The following is a 22,782-nucleotide window of genomic DNA, read 5'->3' as shown; positions in this document are numbered from 1 at the left end:
TCTCTTTTTCTGTCTAGAACCTAGAAGGGCACGGTTTTATGTTACATTTCATCTGGTAACTCCACTAATTGTCCTAGCAACTAGGGCAGTGCCTGGTACGTGGTGGGTAAGCTAACTGCCTGCTGCCTCACTTCTAATTGTTTTAGTTGAAAGAACAGTGTCCTAAGAATCAGCAGAGCTTGGTGAAAACTCCTTTTTCGGTCACTAACAAATACTTGGATTAAATTGGACAAGCCAAGTAGCAAATTATTGAACCCCCTCAAAACCTCAGGTTCCTCATCTTGAAAATGCGGGTCATAAGAATACCTACCTTTGAGTTGTTGCAAGAATGAAATAAAAGGATTGATGTAAAGCATATAGTACAGTCCCTTCCTGGTGCCTGAATTTGTTATCGTTATTTGTATAGGCAACATATCTGCACAGCCAACAATAAACATTTATTGTTTCCAGCTGTTCTTTTCACAGACAGGAACTTAAGAGTAGATAAAGGTCCTTCTAGCTCCAAAATCCTGAGATTCCATGACACAGGTACGTGACCTGTGCTTGAGAGCAACTCTGCAGCGCAGGATATTAAATTTGCCTTTCAGCTTGCTGACAGTTTGAATATCTCCCAGAAATGAGGGCGCAAGCTGGCCAAGGGCAAAGTTGGCTAATAAGCGATGGGCTGGCAGGGGAAGCAGCGAGAGGGCAAGAGACTGTTGACACTTTGCTTCCTATTCATAGACCAAGGAAGGACGGCAGCATTAGGGCTCAGGGATGGGACGAACATGACAGAGTCACCTACCCTTCACTGGAAACCTGAGGCCCTGGGCAAATACCAGCTGGCCTGTGCAGGGAGTGAGAGCAACCTTGGAGCTCGAAGAGATAAGATATAATCCCTGACAGTTTAAGCAAGTAACACTGATTGGTAAAGCTGTGTGATATTTTAAAAGAGTCAAATGAGTAAAACATCTTCGTTTTTGTTTATATAAAGACAGTCAACTATATATAATCTTCAAGGGCTCCTTCTTGCCTAGCAACCCCATTTCCTGATTTGCCTTTCTTCAGGGTTATAAAGACATAGAATCTTAGAGTAGGCATCGCTTAATCTGTTATTTTCTAGTCAAGGAAACTGAGACTGTAAATTCGAATATAGATAGTGGTGGGTATCAAATTAGGAGCTTCCCGGAGGCGCTAGTGGTAAAGAATCTGCCTGCCATGGAGTAATCTAAGAGATACAGTTTCGATCCCTGGGTCAGGATGATCCCCCGGAGGACAGCATGGCGGCCCATTCCAGTATTCTTGCCAGGAGAATCCCATGGACAGAGGAGCCTGGCGGGCTACAGCCTAGAGTCACAAGGAATTGGACATGACTGAAGCGACTTAGCACGCATGCACATATTAGGGTATTGAATTACCTTTACCCCTGTATGACCCTGGAAACGTAGAGAAGTGACTTATCAAAGACCACATGATGAAGTTAGGCGCACAAACTGGGTCTTCTAGTTCACTTTTCCCATCTGGAAGGTGATCATACATCCCATTGCCTGTGACAGTTCTGGCTTATTTACATCTGTTATCCTAGAGCAATTACTAGCACCTTCTTCCCTTTCAAAAGATTCCTGGTGACCGTAAATTCTACCCTCACACATCACATCGTCCTCCACTTCTTGGCATTAAAGAGGAGCTGTGCTGTCAGAGGAAATGAGGCACCCTCACGCTAGCTCAAGAAAGAGGATTTTTTTTTTCTCTAAGATTGGAAGAGGAAGCTGGTAGAAATCAAAGGGTGAGAACCACAGCGCAGTAAGGCCTCCTGCGAATCCAGTAGAAACTGGACGGTCAGCAGGATCCAGGCCCAGTGTGTCTCCCTCTTCCTCTGCCTTCCCCACCAGCTTCCTCTGTGTCCTCGGGCCCAGGCTGGTTCCTCATCTGGGGCTCCCCTAGCCCTGACCTTCTGTGATGCTCCAGCTGCTGAGCCTCCCATGAACATGCTTCATCTCTCAGTTCTTCCTTCCAAATTCGTGACAGAGTCATGTGATTGGCTCACCACCAGCAGAAACCATAGCTCTATAAACAGAGGCCATATCCTTGCCGGAGTCTTTAACTCCTCAACAAAATCATCCAACTTCTCCCTGGCCTTTGGAAATGTGATCTGGTGATATCAAAATCTTATGATGTTTCTTTCAGCATCTTACTAATTCATGGTGACTGTGGGTGTATGCAGTACTAAAGGTTAAGGGAGTAAGTAGTTCTCAGTGTTTTTCCTGGACTCTAGGGAACCACATCAGAATCACTTATGGAAAAAACCCAGACCCCACCAGCCATGCTGAATCAGAGTCCCTGGGACTAGCCACCCAGGTCAAAACTGAGACTGATTCTGTTAACCCATGTCTTCACTCCTTGAGATGGCAATTCTTTTTTGTGTGTGTTTTGTTGTTTAAAAAGAAATTAATTATTTATTTTTGCCTGCACTGGGTCTTTGTTACTATGTGTGGGCTTTCTCTAGTTGTGGTGTGTGGGAGGCTACTCTTCAGTGTGGTGTGCGGGCTTCTCATTACAGTGTCTTCTCTTATTGCAGAGCACAGACTCTAGGGCACACAGGCTTGATAGTTGGGGCACATGGGTTTAGTTGGTCCACGGCGTGTGGAATCCTCCTGGACCAGGGATGGAACCCGTGTCTCCTGCATTGCAAGGCAGGTTCTTAACCACTGGACTACCAGGGACATCCCTGTATTTTATTCTTAATTTTTGCCTGTTTTTCTGGTAAAGACATATATACGCCATTGTGTAAAGTCAGAGACAACAAAGGAAAAAAAAGAGAAACAAAGAAACTACTGTTAAATATACTGTTGATTAATCCACATTTTTTCTTTGTGCATTATAGTGGCACATATACTTTACAGAAATGGGATGCTTCTGTTCTCACCCTGTATTTATTTTTAATTCCAACTGGCATGAGTAGCATACAAAAGAGTTGATAATTCTAGTTGGGGCTATTATTCTTAGTAATTACTACTGTTCTGCAGGTTTACATCAAAGAAAATATCTTTTGGGAGGGAGGGGAAGGTCTTTGCTTATGAGAACTGTTTTTTGCTTTCTTGTTTCACTGTCAAGCCACAGTGAAGGGGCCATCTGTTCTGCCAGACACTTGCTTGTTTGCCGGGGAGGAATCAGCAGGTGGGATTATAAAATCATTAATGAAAACACATGATATTGGCCAAGTGATTAGGCATTTATGGTCTATATCATCAAGATACATAGTCTATATCCATGACATATTACATGAAGCAACCATTTATCAAAGCTGGTAGCTAGTCAAAAGCAACTGAGAAAAATAAAGGCTACTTTCAGTGTTTGCTCTCTATATCCAAAAGCACTTTTAGGTATATTCTTTGGCAGTCATCCATTTATTTAGGAAATATTTACCGAGTATGAATCCTTTGTGAGGCAGTGTGCTGAGACCTATGGGTACAATAGTAAATGAGATAGAGTCCCTACCCTTATGGAATTTATAATCTAATTCAGAATCCTGGGACTCAGATGCCTTTATTCTCTTAAGGATTATTGAAGACACCAAAGAACTTATGTTTCTATTGGTTACAGCTATCAATATTTATAATATTAGAAATTAAAACTGATACATTTTTATTTTTATTTATTTATTTTTTGATGTCTGATCTTATTTATTTGTTACTCTTAGAACATCTCATTTTTGACTGGACTCAGACTCAGAAGTAGAAGCTCTCAGAGAGGACAGCCTCCGTCTCTGGGCAATCTGTTCCTGCCGTTTTCTTTGGCCTCCTTCATTCTCTTGGCCAAAAGTTTAGCATATTCTGCAGCCTCTTCTTTATTTTTCTTAGTGCACTGTTTCTTCAGAGCAATACGCCGGCGTTTGTGTTGCAGAGCTCGTGGAGTCACGAGACGCTGGATCTTGGGTGCTTTAGTCCTAGGTTTCTTACCGTCTTTGTTTAGGGGCTTTCGCACAACATATTGGTGGACATCATCTTCTTTAGAGAGATTGAAAAGTTTGCGGATTCTGCTAGCTCTTTTGGGACCCAGGCGACGAGGCACTGTAGTATCAGTGAGTCCAGGAATATCCTCCTCCCCTTTTTTCACGATGACTGGTGTCCACAATGCAACCCCGTACAGATTTGCGCTTTCTCCAGTCCTCCTTGGTCTGGAACAGGAATGCCCCTTACTCAGAAGCAGGCGAACTCGGCCATGGGTCAAGACACCCTGCTTCATGGGGAAACCCTGCTGATCGTTCCCGCCACTGATTCGGACCACATAACCCTTCCATTCTTCACCCAGAGCATCAGCAGCAACTTCTGTGGCCATACGCTTCTCGTAGAAGGTATGAAGATTTTGTTCATCATCCACTTCAATGAGCTTCTGGCAGCCAGTGGCCAGGAAAGAGATGTTCAGCTTCATTCTGAGGCAGCCGACAGCCTCCAAGGTGCCATGAAAAAGAGCTGATACATTTTTAAAACACAAGTATGTGCATGCTAAGTCCCTTTGGTTGTATCCAACTCTGTGACCCCATGGACTGTAGCCCACCAGGCTCCTCTGTCCATGGGATTCTCCAGGTGAGAACAATGGGGTGGGATGCCATGCCCTCCTCCAGGGGATCTTCCTGACCCAGGGCTCGAACCCCCATCTCTTTGATCTCCTGCATTGACAGGTGGGATCTTTACCACTTGTGCCACCTGGGAAGCCAAAATACAAGTATACATGAGCACGTATTTCATTAGCTGTCGGAGCAATGACATCATTACAACCTGTATAACCTTTAAAAAGTTCCACTATAGGGCAGATAGTTAAATGTTACTACAGAAATAGTTTTGACCATGAGGAATCCCCTGAGAGCGTCTTGGGGCCCCTCAGGGGTCCTCAGACCACCCTTTGAGAACTACTGATCTGGTTTTCATTTAATTAATTTTGTTGACTTTTGGAATTTTTAAAATGACATAATATACCTGCTTTATTTCTGTAAGGCTACTTTGGGAACTATGTTTTTAATGTTTTCTGACCACCAGGGTCTTGTTTACTTTGTTATATATTTATATGCTTGTTTGGTGTCCTCATGGGTCCAGCGTGAAGAACAGTGGGTTTGGGCCATCAGTGAATCAGGTTCAGGGAATCTCCTGTCTTTTCCTGTGTGTTAATCAAATCAGACCAGAACATTAGCAGCTCCATAATTGAATTCTTCAATAATTCCCCTCTAGCCTCAGCCCTGCTAAAGATTCTCTATCCACAGGACATAATTCAGTATTTAAAGCTAGCCCCAAAGTTCTCTTTGAAGGTAGGGGTCTGGCCATATGTAGCTTTGTATCATCTTCTCAACCTGTTAAATGAATGTCATACAAAATAGATAGTTATTAAACATCACGTGGATGAGTGGAGAGATGAGAACTTAATATCTTCAGGATGATTTTGGTTATATATTGTTATTATGCTACACATTTTTGTTCCAGTGGTCGCGTTTGCCTTACTAATAGTTTATACCTTTAAAATCTGGAAATTTCGCTGAATAATCCAGCTTTCCAGCTTCTCTGGGAACATGTGACCGTTTGGGTTTTTTTTGTTGTTCGTTTTGATTAATTTTTATTGGACTGTAGTTGCTTTTGTGGGATTCCCCAGTGGCTCAGCGATAAAGAATCTGCCTGTAATGCAGGAGATAGAAGTTTGATCCCTCAGTCAGGAAGATCCCCTGGAGAAGGAAATGGCAACCACTCCAGTATTCTTGCCTGGAAAATCCCATGGACAGAGGAGGCCGGAGGGCTACAGCCATGGGATCACAGACAGTCGGACACGACTTAGAGGCTAAACAACAGCAAACATAGTTGCTTTACAACGTTGAGTTAGTTTCTGCTGTGCAGCAGTGAATCCGCTGTACGTACACATCTATCCCCTCTTTTTTGGATTTCCCGAATATGGGTCTTTTGCAGTACTGGCCCCATCACAGTCTGGGTGACAGCAGCTGGGGCAGAATGGAGGCTGCCCTTCAGACAGGACCTCCCTCCCTGCCCCCACCGCCATCACACTCCTGTTGTCCCCGACCCCAGGGTCCAGGGAAGGTGCCCTTTGTCATGGGGTTTGCTCTGCTGTCTTTCACAGAGTGGAGAAAAATCTGTTTGTATCTGATGCTCTTTACCACAAGAAGGAAAATGAAAAGATAGCCTGAAGAGGTCATTTGTTGTTCAGCTACTCAGTTGTATCTGACTCTTTGTGACCCCACGGACTGCAGCACACCAGACTTCCCTGTCCTTCACCATGTCCTGGAGTTTGCTCAAACTCATGTCCATTTAGTCAGTGATGCTGTCCAACCAGCTCATTCTCTGTCACCCCCTTCTCCTCCTGCCTTCAATCTTTCCCAGCATCGGGGTCTTTTCTAATGAGTTGGCTCTTTGCAGCATGTGGCCAAAGTATTGGAGCTTCAGCTTCAGCATCAGTGTATATTCAGAGTTGATTCTTTTAGTATTGAAGAACTTAACATGCATTTAACAAAAATGGGCGAGGGCATATTTCTGTGTAGAACTGAATATTAATGCTAGGGTTTGGCATGCAAACATGCACAGACACCTGTACCTGCTTCATTCCTTGACCTTCCCCACGTGGCTCCTTTAACTTCAGAATTTTACATTCTTTCTAAAGAAAGCAAGACAGAATGCCTTGCTTCCTTGTTACAGGAATGTCATCATTACTCTTGCAAGTCCCCTTTTAAGGATATTGCTTCTAATATGATTCTTCTGATAATCCACAGTAATGGAAGGAATAGGAGATGTAGATATAAACAGGTGAGGGAAACATCCCTTATTTCATCTTTGAGAGATATAGTCACAACCAAACAGGTTGTAAAATAATAAGACTGGCTCTACAAGTTATACAGAGAACCTGGCATTATTGCCATGGCTACAGTTCTTATTTACGCACATCTTAAAATCCTGTTTTTCATCCACTCATTCAACTGTTCCTACACCTCCTCACCCCCATCCCCTGCCAGAATCCACATATATCTCCCCACTCTTCACCTCATCCTTTTGATTAAGTTTCTGTCTGGTGGCTGATTTTTCTCCCTTTAGGCTGGCAGTTCTCGACCTTGGGTTCACATTTGAAATTACCTGGAAGTATTTACAAAGTATTCTACTGGGTGTTTTGTAGCAGGAGCTTTTTCATGGTAACTGTTCTACCCTCTTGTCCTAATTGTGACTTATAGACAGAGCAGCAGCTGACACATAAACTGACATTGGAGCCTCAACTGTCAGATCTCATTAGCTGCAATTATTGGAGTTGCAATTAAAGCAAAATGAGTTCAATAACAATGACATAAAAGAAAAAAAAAAAGAAAACCAATGCTTTTGTTCCTAAGTTAAAAATAAGGTCAGAGAATAAGGGTAAAATGTTAATGGCAGCGTATTTCTTTTACCTCAACAGAGTATTTAGAAAGATAAATAGTACAAACTACTTATATTACTCCGAGAATCTGCCCTGGGTTTGCTTGATTTCAGGGAGAAGTTTTAAAAATAATGCCAACCAACTGGTGTTTTGATATTTGGTGAATTTTATTAATGTGGAGTCCAATGAGAATCTTCCACACACTATTAGATCAGGTTTTCTCAAAGTTGGTCTGCATTGTCTCCAGGTAAGTTTAGACTCTGTAGATGGCAATGTGGATGCTGAGTTTGTGTTTAATTATTAAGTAGCACTTTGTTGAACTAAAAGTACAAGCAGCAGTGCTCTTGAGGCCTGAAAGTTTCTGAAAATATTAAGTTACTTGCATTAAAGCCCAACGCAGTTCCCTGAGGGCTTAGCCTTATCATCTGCATGTGGCTTTTATCAGGACAGCTGGTTCCTCAGCCATCCTTCTGCTGCTTTCCCGAAAGATCTCCATCAGGCTGCTGTGGATGTGTTGTGTCTTGTGGCTGTACCAAGTCATGGGCTTCCCTGGTGGCTCAGACAGTGAAGAATCTGCCTGCAATGCAGGGGACCCAGGTTCAATCTCTGGGTTGGGAAGATCGCCTGGAGAAGGAAATGGCAACCCACTTGCCTGGAGAATTCCATAGACAGAAGAGCCTCGTGGGCTACAGTCCATGAGGTCACAAAGGGTCAGACATGACTGAGCAATTAACACCTCTCAGCAGAGGCAGCTAATCCAGTCATACCTGGGAGAAGGTGGAACACTCCATGTTGCTGGTTCTTAAAGGGCCTGTTGGGATGGCAGGTGATGGGCTGAGTCAGGTCCCATGGACTGACATCTTGGGCTGCATCAGGACCTCAGAGTTTATCCTGTTAGCAGTGGGGAGAATGTCTGCCCTGATAGGCACTTTTGATGGAACTCTCTGGAAGCTGATATAGATAACACCTTTGAAAGGGGCAAAGCTGGAGAAAAGGGCACCAGTTGGGAGACTACCTAACACTGAACCATATTACCACAGTCCTGGCCAGTAATGAGATGAAAGTGAAAGTGTTAATCGCTCCATCATGTCCAACTCTTTGCAACCCAATGGGCTGTAGCCCGCCAGGCTCCTGTGTCCATGAAATTCTCCAGGCCAGAATACTGGAGTGGATTGCCATTTGCTTCTCCATGGAAACTGCCCGACCCAGGGATCGAACCCAGGTCTCCTGCATTGCAGGCAGATTCTTTACTGTCTGAGCCACCAGGGAAGCCCAGTGATGGGATAGGCACAGGAAAAGAAATGGAGAAGAGGAGGAGGTAGGACTCCTGTCATCAGTAGGACTGAGTGATTAGGGGATAAATCATGAGCCTCTTTTTTGGTCACATTGATGTTGAGCAGCCTGCGAGGTATCCAGATGAAAATTTTAGGATGAAAGTGTAGGTCCCTCAGTCATGTCCAACTCTTTGTGACCCCATGGACTGTAGCCTGCCAGGCTTCTCTGTCCATGGAATTCTCCAGGCAAGAATACTGGAGTGGGTTGCCATGCCCTCCTCCAGGGGATCTTCCCAACCCAGGGATCAAATCCAGGTCTCCCACATTGCAGGCAGATTCTTGACTGTCTGAGCCATCAGGGCAACCCATGGACCCATACAATTGATATTATCCCAGTAATTTCAGGCATAGCCCTTCTTTGGGCCTTGCACATGAACCTTCACTGTTACATGCATGTCAATGTTACGTCCTTAGCTAAATGTTTTCTGGAAACAGGGCTTATGCTTTTTGGGCACAAAGAAAGCTCTCAATATATACATATTGGCAAATTAACTGAAAGGTAGGTTTTTCAGTCCAGATGATTAACCTGGCTTTGACATGGCAGATTGACCACATAACTCAATCATCTTTACAATATTTCTCTTTTTAAAATATTTATGTATTTTATTTTTGGCTGCTTTGGGTTTTTGTTGCTGTATGCTGGCATTCTGTAGGTGCCGTGAGTGGGGGCTACTCTCTAGATGCGGTGTGCAGGCTTCTTCTTGCAGTGGCTTCTCTTGTTGCAGAACACAGGCTCTGGGGCACTTGGGTTCAGTAGTTGTGGCGCCCAGGCTTAGTTGCTCTGAGCCATGTGGGATCTTAATTCCCAGACCAGGGATCAAACCCATGTCCCCTGCATTGGCAAGTGGATTCTTAACCACTGGGCACCAGGGAAGTCCCTCCAATATTTCTTCTGATGGTAGTAGTACCACATTACACCTGGAAAAATTCATCATGTTCTGCACTATCCAAAGTCACATGGTAAAACTGATTTGGAACTTTATGCTGATTTTTAATTTAGCATAAGTGGAAGACTCTGCTGGTTGCAGGGTTATCTAGTGGCCCAGGGAGGTCTTGGAGTCCAAGTGATGGTTTCTCCACAGTTTCATGGTCTTTCTGGGGTAGGTTGCCAGATAAAATTCAGGATGCCTAGTTAAATTTGAATTTCAGATAAACTTCAAGTAATATTTTAGTGAGTATGTCTATGCAATATTTCGATTCTCTTCAGTTTGTCAGTTGTTAGCATCCTGCTGTGCTGACTTCATCTTTCTCTTATATACTCTTTCTTGAATTTTTTGAATGCAAGTTGCAGATATTACAACACTTTGCCCCTGAATCCTTCAGCATTGCATCCTAAGAATTAAAGCATTTTTGACATAGCCTGTGCAATATTTTAGGCTTTCCAGGTGGCACTAGTGGTAAAGAACCCTCCTGCCAATGAAGGAACCATAAGATATGTGGATTCTATCCATGGGTCGGGACAAGGCCCTGGAGGAAGGCATGGCAACCCACTCCAGTATTCCTGCCTGGGAAATCCCATGGACAGAGGAGCCTGGCAGGTTACAGTCCATAGTGTCGCACAGAGTTGGACACGACTGAAGCTTGGCACACACGCATGCAATATTTGGGATATCCTTGGGCATCCTGTGTTTTTACTCACTAAATCTGGCAGCTGTACTCTGGAAGTGTGATGGGGTAGCAGCTCCTAGAGTGGTCAATCATGGACTTTGCAAACCCACAGACCTAGACTTGGTGGGATTTGACTTCACTCAACTGGCTCTGTGAGTCTGGGAAAGCTGGTGCCCCCATTTCCTTACCCACAAAATGGGAACTCTTACCTTGTGGGGCCAATGGAAGGCTTAAAGTGTCCATAATGCCCAGCAGAGCACCTGCCTCCTGGAGACTTTGAGTCAGTAGCAGCCTGGTAGTAATGATAATTGTTCTTCTCTGAATTGAACATCAGGGAAGGAGATAAAAATAAAGAAGCAACTGTTTTAGAAATGTTGGCAGCTGTATTTATAAACTGCCTTCTGTTCTCTCATTCCTCTTCTCTACTTAGAGTGTACACACACACACACACACACACACACACACACACACACACACACACACCCACACCCACACACCCACACACACACCCACACCATCTACTCTGGGATTTACAGTGTACAGTAGGTTCCTTGCGGGCCATTGTGAGTGGGGAGGTCAGGCGCCAGGGGACGCATTAAAGGTGCAGGAGGGAATTCCCTGGAGGTCCAGTTTCACTGACCCTGGAGGTCTCCACTTTCACTGCTGAGGGCATGGCCAAAAAAAAACAAAAAAAAGTACAGGAAAAACCGATACTCTTGAGAGCAAAATTTGAGTGGATTCAAAGTCAAAGATGGTGTGAAGCTTGTAAGGATGTTGACTCAGCTAAGAGTGACCGGGGACAGACCAGGGGTGGGGGTGGAGGCCTACAGAGAGGAGAAGTCCCGATTGTAACAGCACATGCTGTCGGTGCAGCTCTGGCAAGCTGTCAGGCATTGGTGTTTTTGTTGTTGTTGTTGTTAGGTTTTTATTTGGTTTGCTTAGCGAAGGACTCCAGTCGACCAGATATTTACTTCTATCCTGAACCTTTGTCATCAACTTGAAACTTGGAGAAGTAAGTTCAAGTCAGACTGTCATGAGAACAGCCAGTTTTACCCTCTCTTCTGAGAACGATTTTGCCTGCCTTCTTTCTGGGAGCTCTTCCTCTTGTCTTCAGACTTTTTTTGTTTTGTTTTGTTTTGTTTTTTTAACCTAAACTGGATACAAACCAGGCAAGATAAACTCAGGCAGTTTACCATCCCTTCACCCACACTGACTGGCTCTTTGGGCATGGATAATTCTGAGATGATTTTCTTTACTTTAATAAATAAATGAGGCTGCAAATCTTTTCTTTTTTTCCTATAGAAGTGTAGTTGATTTATAGTATTGTGTTAGTTTCAGGTGTACAGCAGAGTGATTCAGTATGTGTGTATATACATATACATATTCTTTTTTCAGTTCTTTTCCATTATAGCTTATTACAAAATATTGCATATAGTTCCTGTGCTATACAGTTAGTCCTCCTTGTTTATGTTTTTTATATAGACAAGCGTACGTCTGTTAATCCCATACTTCCAGTTTATCCCTCTCCATTCCTGCCCTGCTCTTTGCTAACCGTAAATTTCTATGAGTCTGCTTCTGTTTTGTAAATAAGTTCATTTGTATTACTTTTTATATTCCATGTATAAGTGAAATTATATGTTTTATCTTTTTCTGACTTATTTCGCTTAGTGATAAACTCTAGGTCTGTCCATGTTGCCGCAGCAAGTCCTTTCTCACTCTGGAATGAGTGAGCATCCATATCTTGTCAGAAAAAGCAGGCCAGGAATACAGAGTGTTACATCAGCTATCCCGACAATAGTAGGAGGAGCAGTACTGCAAAGCCCAGTGTGGGGGATGGAGGCCCTTGGCCCTGGTGAGGGAGAGCCGACCACAGCTGATGAGGCATCAGCCTCGCCTTTGTTTTGCAAGGACAGAGGCAAAGCTAGATGAAATTAGTCCTCTGTATCCACTTCTGCCTTCCCTTGGGGGTCTAATTAATATATTTTATAGAATTGAGTTCCTTAGATTTTTCACTTAAAAAAATATGTATAAGGGAACAGTTATTTTTTCTGCTTATGGAAGTAGTTTATTTTTGTTGTTAAAAAAAAAAAAAAAGAATCCAAATAGTGCAGAGAAACATCACAGAGAGACTGGAAGACCCCGCCTAACTTTGTTCTATAGAGATGAATGCTATTAGACATCTAGTGAAGGCTTGATGATTTTGAAGATAGGTAGAAGATTGAAATTGTAACATTATCTACACATCACCCCCCTAACGTTTTCATGTTTGCATTTTATCTGCTGGTTTTTTCCACACTTAAACATAGTTTGCATTGTCTGCTTTTACCAGTTAACATACATCATGAGCATGTTTCTTCCTTCTCCAGGGGAATCTTCCCAACCCAGGGATCGAACCCTGGTCTCCCACATTGCAGGCAGATGCTTTAACCTCTGAGCTACCAGGGAAACCCTTTTTATTTCTATGTAGTAGTTTTTATAATCCTAATGATTGCTTTCTACTCTAGTCTGTGAATTATTATAATTTACTAAGTCATTCTTGTCCTGTTCAACATTTTAGTTATTTACAATTTTATGCTAATTCCTTGTTATTTCAACCTTAACTGAATCTTATGTAGGCTATTTTATGAAGATAGTGACCAAAAATTTTTTTTCTTTCTTTTTTCTTTTGTTTAACATTTGTTGGGTTGTCTGTATTTGAGGAGACTCATGGAAGTGACACGATTCCTTTCTTTTCTTCAGACAAAATCTGGAACCCTCTCATCCCCAATCTGGAGATGATGATAGTGAACATCACAGTCACCATTTATTATTTCTAGTGGGACTGAAGATAAGCAGTCTGCTTAAGCCTCGTTTAATCCTTATAATAATCTTAGCCAAGCCCTCCTTCCCACGTGTGCCAGTGTTAGTTCAGTTGCTCGGTCATGTCCCAGCCTTTGCAACCCCATGGGCTGCAGCACACCAGGCTTCCCTGTCCGTCACCAGCTCCCAGAGCTTGCTCAAACTCATGTCCATCAAGCTGGTGATGCCATCCAACCATCTTATCCTCTGTTACCCCCTTCTCTTCCTGCCCTCAATCTTTGCCAGCATCAGGGTCTTTTCAAATGAGTCAGTTCTTTGCATCGGGTAGCCAAAGTACTGGAGCTTCAGCTTCAGCATCAGTCCTTCCAATAAGTATTCAGGACTGATTTCCTTTAGGATGGACTGGTTTGATCTCCTTGCAGTCCAAGGGACTCTCAAGAGTCTTCTCCAACACTACAGTTCAAAAGCATCAGTTCTTCAGTGCCCAACTTTCTTTATGGTCCAACTCTCACATCTATATATGACTACTGGAAAAACCATAGCTTTGACTAGATGGGCCTTTGTTGGCAAAGCAATGTCTCTGCTTTTTAATATGCTGTCTAGGTTGCTCATAGCTTTTCTTCCAAGGAGCAAGCGTCTTAATTTCATGGCTGCACTCACCATCTACAGTGATTTTGGAGCCCAAAAAATAAAGTCTGTCACTGTTTCCATTGTTTTCCCATCTATTTGCCATGAAGTGCCAGTGTATGCTTCCAAAGTACCTCTCAGCGGTGTCAATGCAAAATAAGCAGCCTGGCACAATAGGAGTGTCAGATAAAAAACAAATCTGACTTTGATAAGGGGAGGCTGTTTAGAAGGATTATTGTAAAGGAGAAAGGACCTGGTGGTAGGGGGGAGGGGATCTTGTATTTGGGAGTACATCTGACTGTATGATCTTCAGGGCCCCGAGGGTTAACCAGAAGGCTTTTCCTTTTACAAGGCGTTCTTGTGGCTGGGAAGGAGAGAAACCTGAAGTCTGATTAACAAGTATTTTTTTACCCAGCTTTATTGAGGCCTGTGCATGTATGTGCTCAGTTGTGTCTGACTCTTTGCGACCCCATGGATTGTAGCCCACCAGGCTCCTCTGTCCATAGGATTTTCCAGGCAAGAACACTGCAGTGGGTTGCCATTCCCTTCGCCAGGGGATCTTCATGACCCAGGGATCGAACCCAGGTCTCCAGCATTTGCAGGCAGATTCTTTACCACTGAGCCACCAGGAAAGCCCCAAGTATACAGCACAGTGTTATTAACTGTAGTCACCGTGCAGGCATTTGGCTATCACTGATCAGTGGAGTCAGGCTGTCTAGCTAATTGATTATGAGGCAAAAAATGGGAATCTGGAGGGTCAGCGTCTGGCCTTGTCTTAGGTAAACAAGAGAGACATCTGTGATTCTAAGTCATATGGGGAAGGGTGTTTCTTTGAAGCCAGCTATTTCCCAGAACACAGAAGCAAGGATTCTAGAACCATTGCTGTTTTCCAGGAATACAAGGCTCTGGTAAAATTCAGGGTCGCCAGGAGTACAGGTTTGCAGTGAGTCCTGGCCTGGGAGGCAGGCTGCATCCTCTACCAGTACAGTAGATGTCAAGCATTCACCTAACCTCTTTGAGCTTTGGTTTCCTGAGATGGAAAACAAGGAAGATGATTTTCCTTTTGAAGACTACTAAGAGGATTGTTGTTGTTCAGTCACTAAGTCGTGTCCAACTACTCTTTGTGACCCCATGGGCTACAACGCACCAGGCTTCCCTGTCCCTCACTATCTCCTGAGTTTGCTTAAACTCGACCCATTGAGTTGATAATGCCATCCAACCATCTCCTCCTCTGTCACCCCCTTCTCCTCCTGCCTTCAATCTTTCCCAGTCTTTTCCAATGATTTGGCTCTTCACATCAGGTGGCCAAAGTATTGGAACTTCAGCTTCAACATCAGTCCTTCTAATGAGTATTCAGGGTTGATTTCCTTCAGTATTGATTGGTTTGATCTCTTTGCTGTCCATGGGACTCTCAAGAGTCTTCTCCAGCACTGCCATTAAGAGGATTGGATGAGATAAAGTGACAACACAACCCTTGGCTCTTGATAGTATTCTGCAGCTCAGAAACCTTCCATACTCCTTCCTTATACATTAGATAAAATCTAGACTTCTGTGACCCTAAGGTACCTCTCTAAATGACTCTCCCTGCTCCCTATAAAACCCACGCCCAGTCAGACCTAATACCATCATTCCTCTGGATCTTTTATTGTCTCATTCTCCATATCCACTCTTTCTGATTAAATGGAAGGCTCCAGGAGAGATGGACATAGATCAAGCACAGAGGAAGGGCTCACTCTGTCAGCCAGACAGGATAGTGGAATCAACCCCAGCTGTCCAGAAGGCATCCACCCCCATGAACTTCTTTGCTTGCCAAGTTTTTATTCCTTCTTCCTGGCTCACATTAAGCCCTACCTTTCTCCGTCTCAGTTTGTAGAATTCATTGTCTGAACACTACAGAGACCACTGTTTGGTGTGCTCATAGGCCATTTATTACCTGCTACTTTACATTGTTTATTATCTTGCATGTGTATATCACCATCACCCAGATAGAAGGTAAACTCCTGAAACACAGAAACCACGCCTGTGTTGCTAGGGATCCCCAACCTGCAATGCCTGGCACACACACATACAGTGTTTGGAGGCATTGCATGCATAGTCCTATACTTTGCAAGAAAACCATGGTTATAGCATTGCTTTAAATAATTGTTCAGAAGAGATCATGGAGGGACACAGATTTTTCTTCCCCACCCACGAAAGGAACTGGCTGCGTTTAGCTCTTTGTGTTGTGTGTGTGTGCTAAGTCACTTCAGTCTTGTCCAACTCTTTGGGAGTCTATGAACTGTAGCCCGCCAGGCTCCTCTGTCGATGGGATTCTCCAGGCAAGAATATTGGAGTGGGTTGCCGTGCCCTCCTCCAGAGGATCTTCCTGACCCAGGAACTGAACCTGTGTCTCTTACATCTCCTGCCTTGGCAGGCAGGTTCTTTACCGCTAGTGCCACCTGGGAAGCCCCTTAGCTCTTTAGGGTGCTGAAAAAACTGAAAGTGAAGTTGCTCAGTGGTGTCCGACTTTTTGTGACCCCATCAACTGTAGCCTACCAGCCTCCTCCGTCCATGGAATTTTTCAGGCAGGAGTACTGGAATAGGTTGCCATTTCCTTCTCCAGGGGATCTTCCCAACCCAGGGATCGAACCTGCGTCTCCCACATTGCAGGCAGATCCTTTACCATCTGAGCCACCAGGGAAGCACAAATTAGGGTGCTGGATTACCAATAAGATACAGAAACTAATCGGTGCTAGATCTGTGTGTTTCTGATTGTAATATATCTATCTGAATTGCTTTCTCGTATCTGAATGTGGTGGCTTCTCATATCTTCCCTGGTGGCCCATATGGTAAAAGCGTCTGCCTACAATGTGGGAGACTCGGGTTTGATCCCTGGGTTGGGGAGATCCCCTGGAGAAGGAAATGGCAGCCCACTCTGGTACTCTTGCCTGGAAAATCCTATGGATGGAGAAGCCTGGTAGGCTACACACCATGGAGTAACAAAGAGCTGGACACGACTGAGTGACTTCACTTTCTTTCTTTTCTTTCTTATCTGAATGTGGCTGAAATGGCAGGGGAAACCGCTTCCTCTGGGTACCCTTTAAGGGCTCCTTGGACTTATAGCTGTCAAACTGCTCTCACAGGACCTTGACTGTGGCTTTGGCTGTAACTGTTCATGCCTGTCTTCTGCTCTTTGCTGGTTGCCCGTCATGGTCTTCTCTCCCAGCATCTTATAAGCAAAGCTGATGGAAAATATAGTTTTCTTCTACTATGTTCTGTTGACTGAACCAATATTTCTCCAAAACCTGCATTGCCCTGGAGGAGTGGGGAGGATTAAAGAAAAAACAAAACCCTACTCTTTTTTTGTAGGTCAGCACCAACAGGTAACCTAACATATTCCAATATTGAGTAGCTGCACTTCTCGTTTTTGGCTGCTAATATCACCTGCGTCATGTTGCTTCTGAGTAACCTCAGTTTTTTAGAAGATGTTTTCCATCCTGAGCACTTTTTTCCCTAAGAAATTCCTATATAATGTGTTATGAGATTCAAAAAAAATGAATGACCCATCCAGTTAAGGGGGAGTCTCAAGGACTTCACAAAGGAGGAGAAATTACTGCCCTGCATTTTCCTGGAAATTTCTGGGTAAGAAAAAGAGGTTTTTATTTGAAGCAGATAACTTAAAAGGTGTCTATGGGAGATACACCACAGGATGCCAAGTTTTAGTAGTCCAGGCCTCCAATTCAAAATCCTCTAGGAGACTATTTCCATGTTACACTTTTCATAGTTAACATACCAGTTTTAGGTAGGTTTCGTTCAGTGTTAACTGAGCTGTTTCTAGGGGCTGTGTGTACACTTTATACCAGAGAAACTCTGGTATATCTCTCCTGCATAGAGTTACCATATAGAGCCTGGCTCTGACACAAAGAGACACAGACCCTTCCTTGTCCTTCTGTGGCCTCTGGGTTCTATCTGGTCAGCCTCTGTCAGCTGCTATCCCCATCTCTCTCTCTCTCTGGGCCTGACTGTCTCCCTTGCTCCTCTCAGATAACTAAGACTCCCATTTAGAAGATAAGATAAAACACCACAAAGCTCTTAAAAAAAAAACAAAACTGCCTAAAATGATCAATTAGGCTGCTCTATGGCTGGGGTGGGGAGAGATCACTGTGTGTGTGGCAGGGGTGGGGGGAAGGGGAGGGGGGGTGTTTCCCCAACAAGTGAGTCTGAGCTGGATCCCAAGCTTGGAAGGAAAGGGTTTTTGTGGTTTCTCTTTAAATTTTTCCATCTCACCAATCTGACTTCAAATTGGTAAATCAGTACCGATAGTAAAGGCCAAGAATATTTTACTAATGTGCTGTTCGGATAAAAATCAGATGGTTAGATGTTCCAGCTGGTGCCAAACCACAAGGAGCCCCCAGTCCTATAACATGGCCGACTCACGGACAGGAATTGATTTCCAGCCCGCCAGACGACTGTGTTAGCTCTGACAAGTGTGGGTTTTCTGCGTGCATTTTATTTCAGCACCACTTTGTTTTTCCCTGCAGAGTCTTGAGATATTTTCCACTGAGAACTAGAGTAATATCATTAAGTTCCCTTACAACTCCGCTTCTGTTACATTGGAGGCCTGGACTACTAAAAACTTGGCATCCTGTGGTGTGCTGTGTCACAGGGCGTGGTTTCCGTCTTGTTTTGAGGCCAATGTCTCTGTTTATCATGATTCAGATCCTCACTGCTAGAGGGGTTTCAGGTGATGTCATTAGCTGCTTCTTATGCAATCTAGTTATTGTTTCATTAGTGGACTTATACTCTTTTTATCCATAGATCTCCTTTTCCTCTCTTCTTTTAAAAATTTTTCTCAGTGTTGGGAGTTCCCTAGCTGTCCAGTGGTTGGGACTCCACACTTCCACTGCCGTGGGCACAGGTTTAATCCCTGGTTGGGGAAGTAAGATTCCACATGCCGTGTGGCACAACACCCCCCAATTTTTTTTCTCAATGTTAAGTTTTTTTTTTTATTCATTATAAACGTTTGGAAAATACATAATCTCGTCGAGGAGAAAATAAAGAGTCGGACACGACTAAGCAACTTCACTTTCACTTTTCACTTTCATGCATTGGAGAAGGAAATGGCAACCCACTCCAGTGTTCTTGCCTGGAGAATCCCAGGGACGGAGGAGCCTGGTGGGCTGCCGTCTATGGGGTCACACAGAGTTAGACATGACTGAAGCAACTTAGCAGATCCCAACAGCTATCAGATCAAAATAACAGCTATCAGATCCCTGATAGCTCAGTTGGTAAAGAATCTGCCTGCAATGCAGGAGACCCTGGTTCGATTCCTGGGTTGGGAAGATCCGCTGGAGAAGGGATAGGTTACCCACTCTAGTACTCTTGGGCTTCCCTTGTGGCTCAGCTGGTAAAGAATCTGCCTGCAATGGTGGGGGCTGGGTTCAATCCCTGGGTTGGGAAGATACCCTGGAGAAGGGAATGGGTACCCACTCCAGTATTCTGGCCTGGAGAATTCCAAGGACTGTATAGTCCATGGGGTCTCAAAGAGTCGGACATGACTGAGCAACTTTCACTTTCAGATCCCAACATGCAGAGTTAGTCACTGTTTGCATTCTGGTTTATTTATTCTCAGTCTCTGATCTTATCTTTCTTAAGCACCTCAATGATCTTAACTTTTTTAAAAATGAATTTATTTTTAATTGAAGGATAATTGCTGTACAGAATTGTGTTGGTTTCTGCCAAACATCAACATGAATCAACCATAGGTATACATATGTCCCCTCAATGATCTTAAATTTAAAAAAGTAGTTTTTCCAAAAAATACCAAGACAATACCCAGATCAAGTCCAATTCCAAAGCAGTAGTTATTTAACTCACTTCAATTTAATAGTACTTCCTTCTCAACTTTATGCCTTATCTCTGTTCTTCACTCACTAAGCTGTGTCCAACTCTTTGAGATCCCATGGACTGCAGCATGGTAGGCTTCCCTGTTCTTCACTATCTCCCAGTGTTGGCTAAAACTCTTGTCTGTTGATTTGGTGATGCCATTCAACCATCTCTTGTCTTAGCTCGATATTAAACTTAATTAGCTAAATCTTAAAATGCAGTTTTTCTTTAATAACAAGTTAGCTACTAGATAATAGGTTTATGTGTATTAACCTTGGGTGCAGTATTAATCAGGCTTCTCTTATAATGCCGGATAACAAACAACCCCCCAAACTCAGCAGCTTATACATGTTAGGAAGTAACATGTACTTCCTACTCCTTATGGCCAGGTTGGCTGCAATTTGAGCTGAGCTATGTCAGCTGACTTAGGCTGGACTCCTGGCACCATGGCTGGTCTACACATGACCATTTTAGGGCCTTGGCTGAAGGGTCACCAACTGCCTGGGACAGGGTAGCAGAGGGCGGCTGGTGGAAACTTGCGATGCCTTTAAGGCCTCAGCTTGAAGCTGGGGCATTCCCATTCCATCCACATTCAGTTAATCAAGTCAAGTCACCTGGCCACACCTGAAGTCTGCAGAGTGGCAAGGTTACTCGTCATGTAGAAGGGCCAATGTGGATTAGTCTGGGACTGTGCTCTATTTGTTTGTGAGGGGTGTCATAACAGTAACCACAGACTGGGTGACTTAAGCAACAGAAATGTATTATCTCACAGTGCTGGATACTAGAAGTCAAAGATCAAGATGTCAGCAAGGTTGATTTCTTCTGTGGCCTCTCTCCTTGGCTTGTATGTGGCTGTCTTCTTCCTGTGTCTTCACGTGATCCTTACATCCTAATCTCTTCTTCTTATAAGGACATCCTTTATACTGGATCACAGCCCACCCTAATGACTCCTTTAACCTTTCATTTCTCTTTAAAGACCCTGTATCCAGGGAATCTCTGGTGGTCCAGAGGTTAAGAACCCACCTTCCAGTGCAGGGGATGTGGGTTCGATCCTTGGTTGGGGAACTAAGATCCCATATACTCTGGGGCAGCTGAGCCCCACACTCCAGAGCCTGGGTGCCGCAACTAGAGAGAGGTCTGGGCAACACAACAATGACCCAACACAGCCAAATAAATAAGTATTTTTAAAAAGAAAAGACCCTGTCTCCAAATACAGTCACATTCTGAGGTACTAGGGGTTAGGACTTCAATATACAAATTTGTTGGGGGTGGGGCACACACACATTAGACCCTAATACCTAGTAAGGATGGGAAACAAAGGAAAGATCGTAGACAAAGAATACCCTAAGCACTAGTGCAGCTTAGCTTTCTCATCTGTAAGTCAGGGATAGGCAAATCTATGCTAGGGGTCTGCTGGGGACTGGATGAGAAAATGCATTTAAAGCCCCTAGTGGTGGAAGTGGTAGGAGTGGGTGTGTGTTAGTCACAGTCGTCCAACTCTTCGTGACCGCATGGACCATAACCTGCCAGGCTCCTCTGTGCATGAAAATTTTCAGGCAAGGATACTGGAGTGGGTTGTCATTTCTCTCTCCAGGGGATCATCCTGACCCAGGGGTTCAAACCTGGGTCTCCCCCATTACAGGCAGATTCTTTAATGTCTGCACTGCCACGGAAGCCCCAGGGGTGGGTGTGGTTCTACCTCAAGTGGAAGGACCAGCTTTCTGGCCCTCTGGCCCTGTTCCATCACATGGGCGAGCTGGGAATGCATGTAGCTTCTCAGAGTGGCCTGACTTCCATGGAAGCTGTCCGACCACTAGACTCTTGGTAACAAAGCAAATAAGGCCTTTCGGTACTCAAACTGTGGCCTTGGTTTTGGTGATGCCATGTCTCCATCCATGAGTGATGGCTCTAGCTTGCACCTTTTCTTTACCACACATATTTATTGAACACCTGTTATGGCTTATAACAGTTGTGGGCTCCATACTGGCACAAGGCGTGGCCCTGCTCTCAAGAGACTGCAGCCTGTGAAAAAAATAAGTGAGCTGGGAGGTCAAAGGAGAAGGTGTCCCTCTCTCTACCTCTGTGTTCAGAGCCTTATGCTGTATAAATCTCTTTTGTCCTCCTCTAGAATATCGTGTTAAGGAACGGTTCCGAGACCTTTGACTCCTGGAAGAAGCCCCCTCTGCCTGTGTACACCCAGTTCTATTTCTTCAATGTCACGAATCCAGAGGAAATCCTCAATGGGGAGACCCCTTGGTTGGAAGAAGTGGGGCCATACACGTACAGGTGAGTCCTCAGCACCTGCCTGCCCTGCCAACCAGAAAATGGAGCAGCGCCGCCTGTGACCTGAGCCCCCGTCTCTTCCCACGGGCCTCCTCAGTGTGCTGCAGGGAAGCACAGGTTCTAACTACATCTGTCTGAAGCGCTGCTGGTGGTGGGCACACAGCTGTGAATGAATGGCTTTGTGGATGGGCCAGTCCCAGCCTGTCGTGTTTAGAAATGCAGCTGCTTCTTCCTGAGCTGGAGAATGTGGTTACTAAGCCATGAATAGCTGCTTCTACTCCTGACCCTTTTAAGGTGGCCCCTGATTTTCTATGGCTTCCTGGGCGGCTCAGTGGGTAAAGAATCCGCCTGCAATTCAGGAGATGCAGGTGGACATGAGTTAGATCTCCAGGTCGGGAAGGTCCCCTGGAGGAGGACGTGGCAACCCACTCCAATATTCTTGCCAGGAGAATCCCATGGACAGAGGAGCCTGGCGGGCTACTGTCCATAGCGTCACAAAGAGTTGGACACGACCGAAGGGACTAAGGACGCATGCTCGTGATTTTCTATAGTGACCTTTAGGGTCTTTCCCTTGTTCTCTCCTCACATACCTAGTCTTACGCCAGTTCCTAGAATTCATTGTTAGTCTGAAGACAGGCCTTTCTGTCTCTTCTTTTTCTTTTTTAATTGAAATATAGTTGATTTATAGCTTCCCTGATGGCTCAGTGGTACAGAATCCACCTGCCAATGCAGGAGACCCAGGTTTAATCCCTGGGTAGGGAAGATCCCCTGGAGAAGGAAATGGCAACCCACTCCAGTATTCTTGTCTGGAAAATTCCATGGACAGGGGAGCCTGGTGGGTTACAATCCATGGGGTTGTGAAAGAGTCAGACAGGACTGAGCATGCACAGAT

At 44.4% G+C, this 22,782-nt stretch overlaps 1 protein-coding gene and 1 pseudogene across 1 annotated transcript in view; one reads left to right on the top strand and one right to left on the bottom strand.

The window, feature by feature from the left end:
• SCARB2 (scavenger receptor class B member 2) overlaps window positions 1–22,782 on the top strand; it is a 77,627-nt gene that overhangs the window by 3,950 nt on the left and 50,895 nt on the right. The window contains exon 2 of the mRNA XM_005681792.3: window positions 21,736–21,893. Within this exon, the coding sequence (XP_005681849.1) occupies window positions 21,736–21,893 (158 nt within the window). The remainder of the gene's footprint in view (window positions 1–21,735; window positions 21,894–22,782) is intronic.
• Window positions 3,654–4,425, bottom strand: LOC102177148 (annotated as a pseudogene).

This window comes from Capra hircus, chromosome 6, assembly GCF_001704415.2.
Source record: "Capra hircus breed San Clemente chromosome 6, ASM170441v1, whole genome shotgun sequence".
Taxonomy (NCBI): domain Eukaryota; kingdom Metazoa; phylum Chordata; class Mammalia; order Artiodactyla; family Bovidae; genus Capra; species Capra hircus.
The sequence above is the reverse complement of the archived record's forward strand: the minus strand, read 5'-3'. Positions and strand labels throughout refer to the sequence as shown.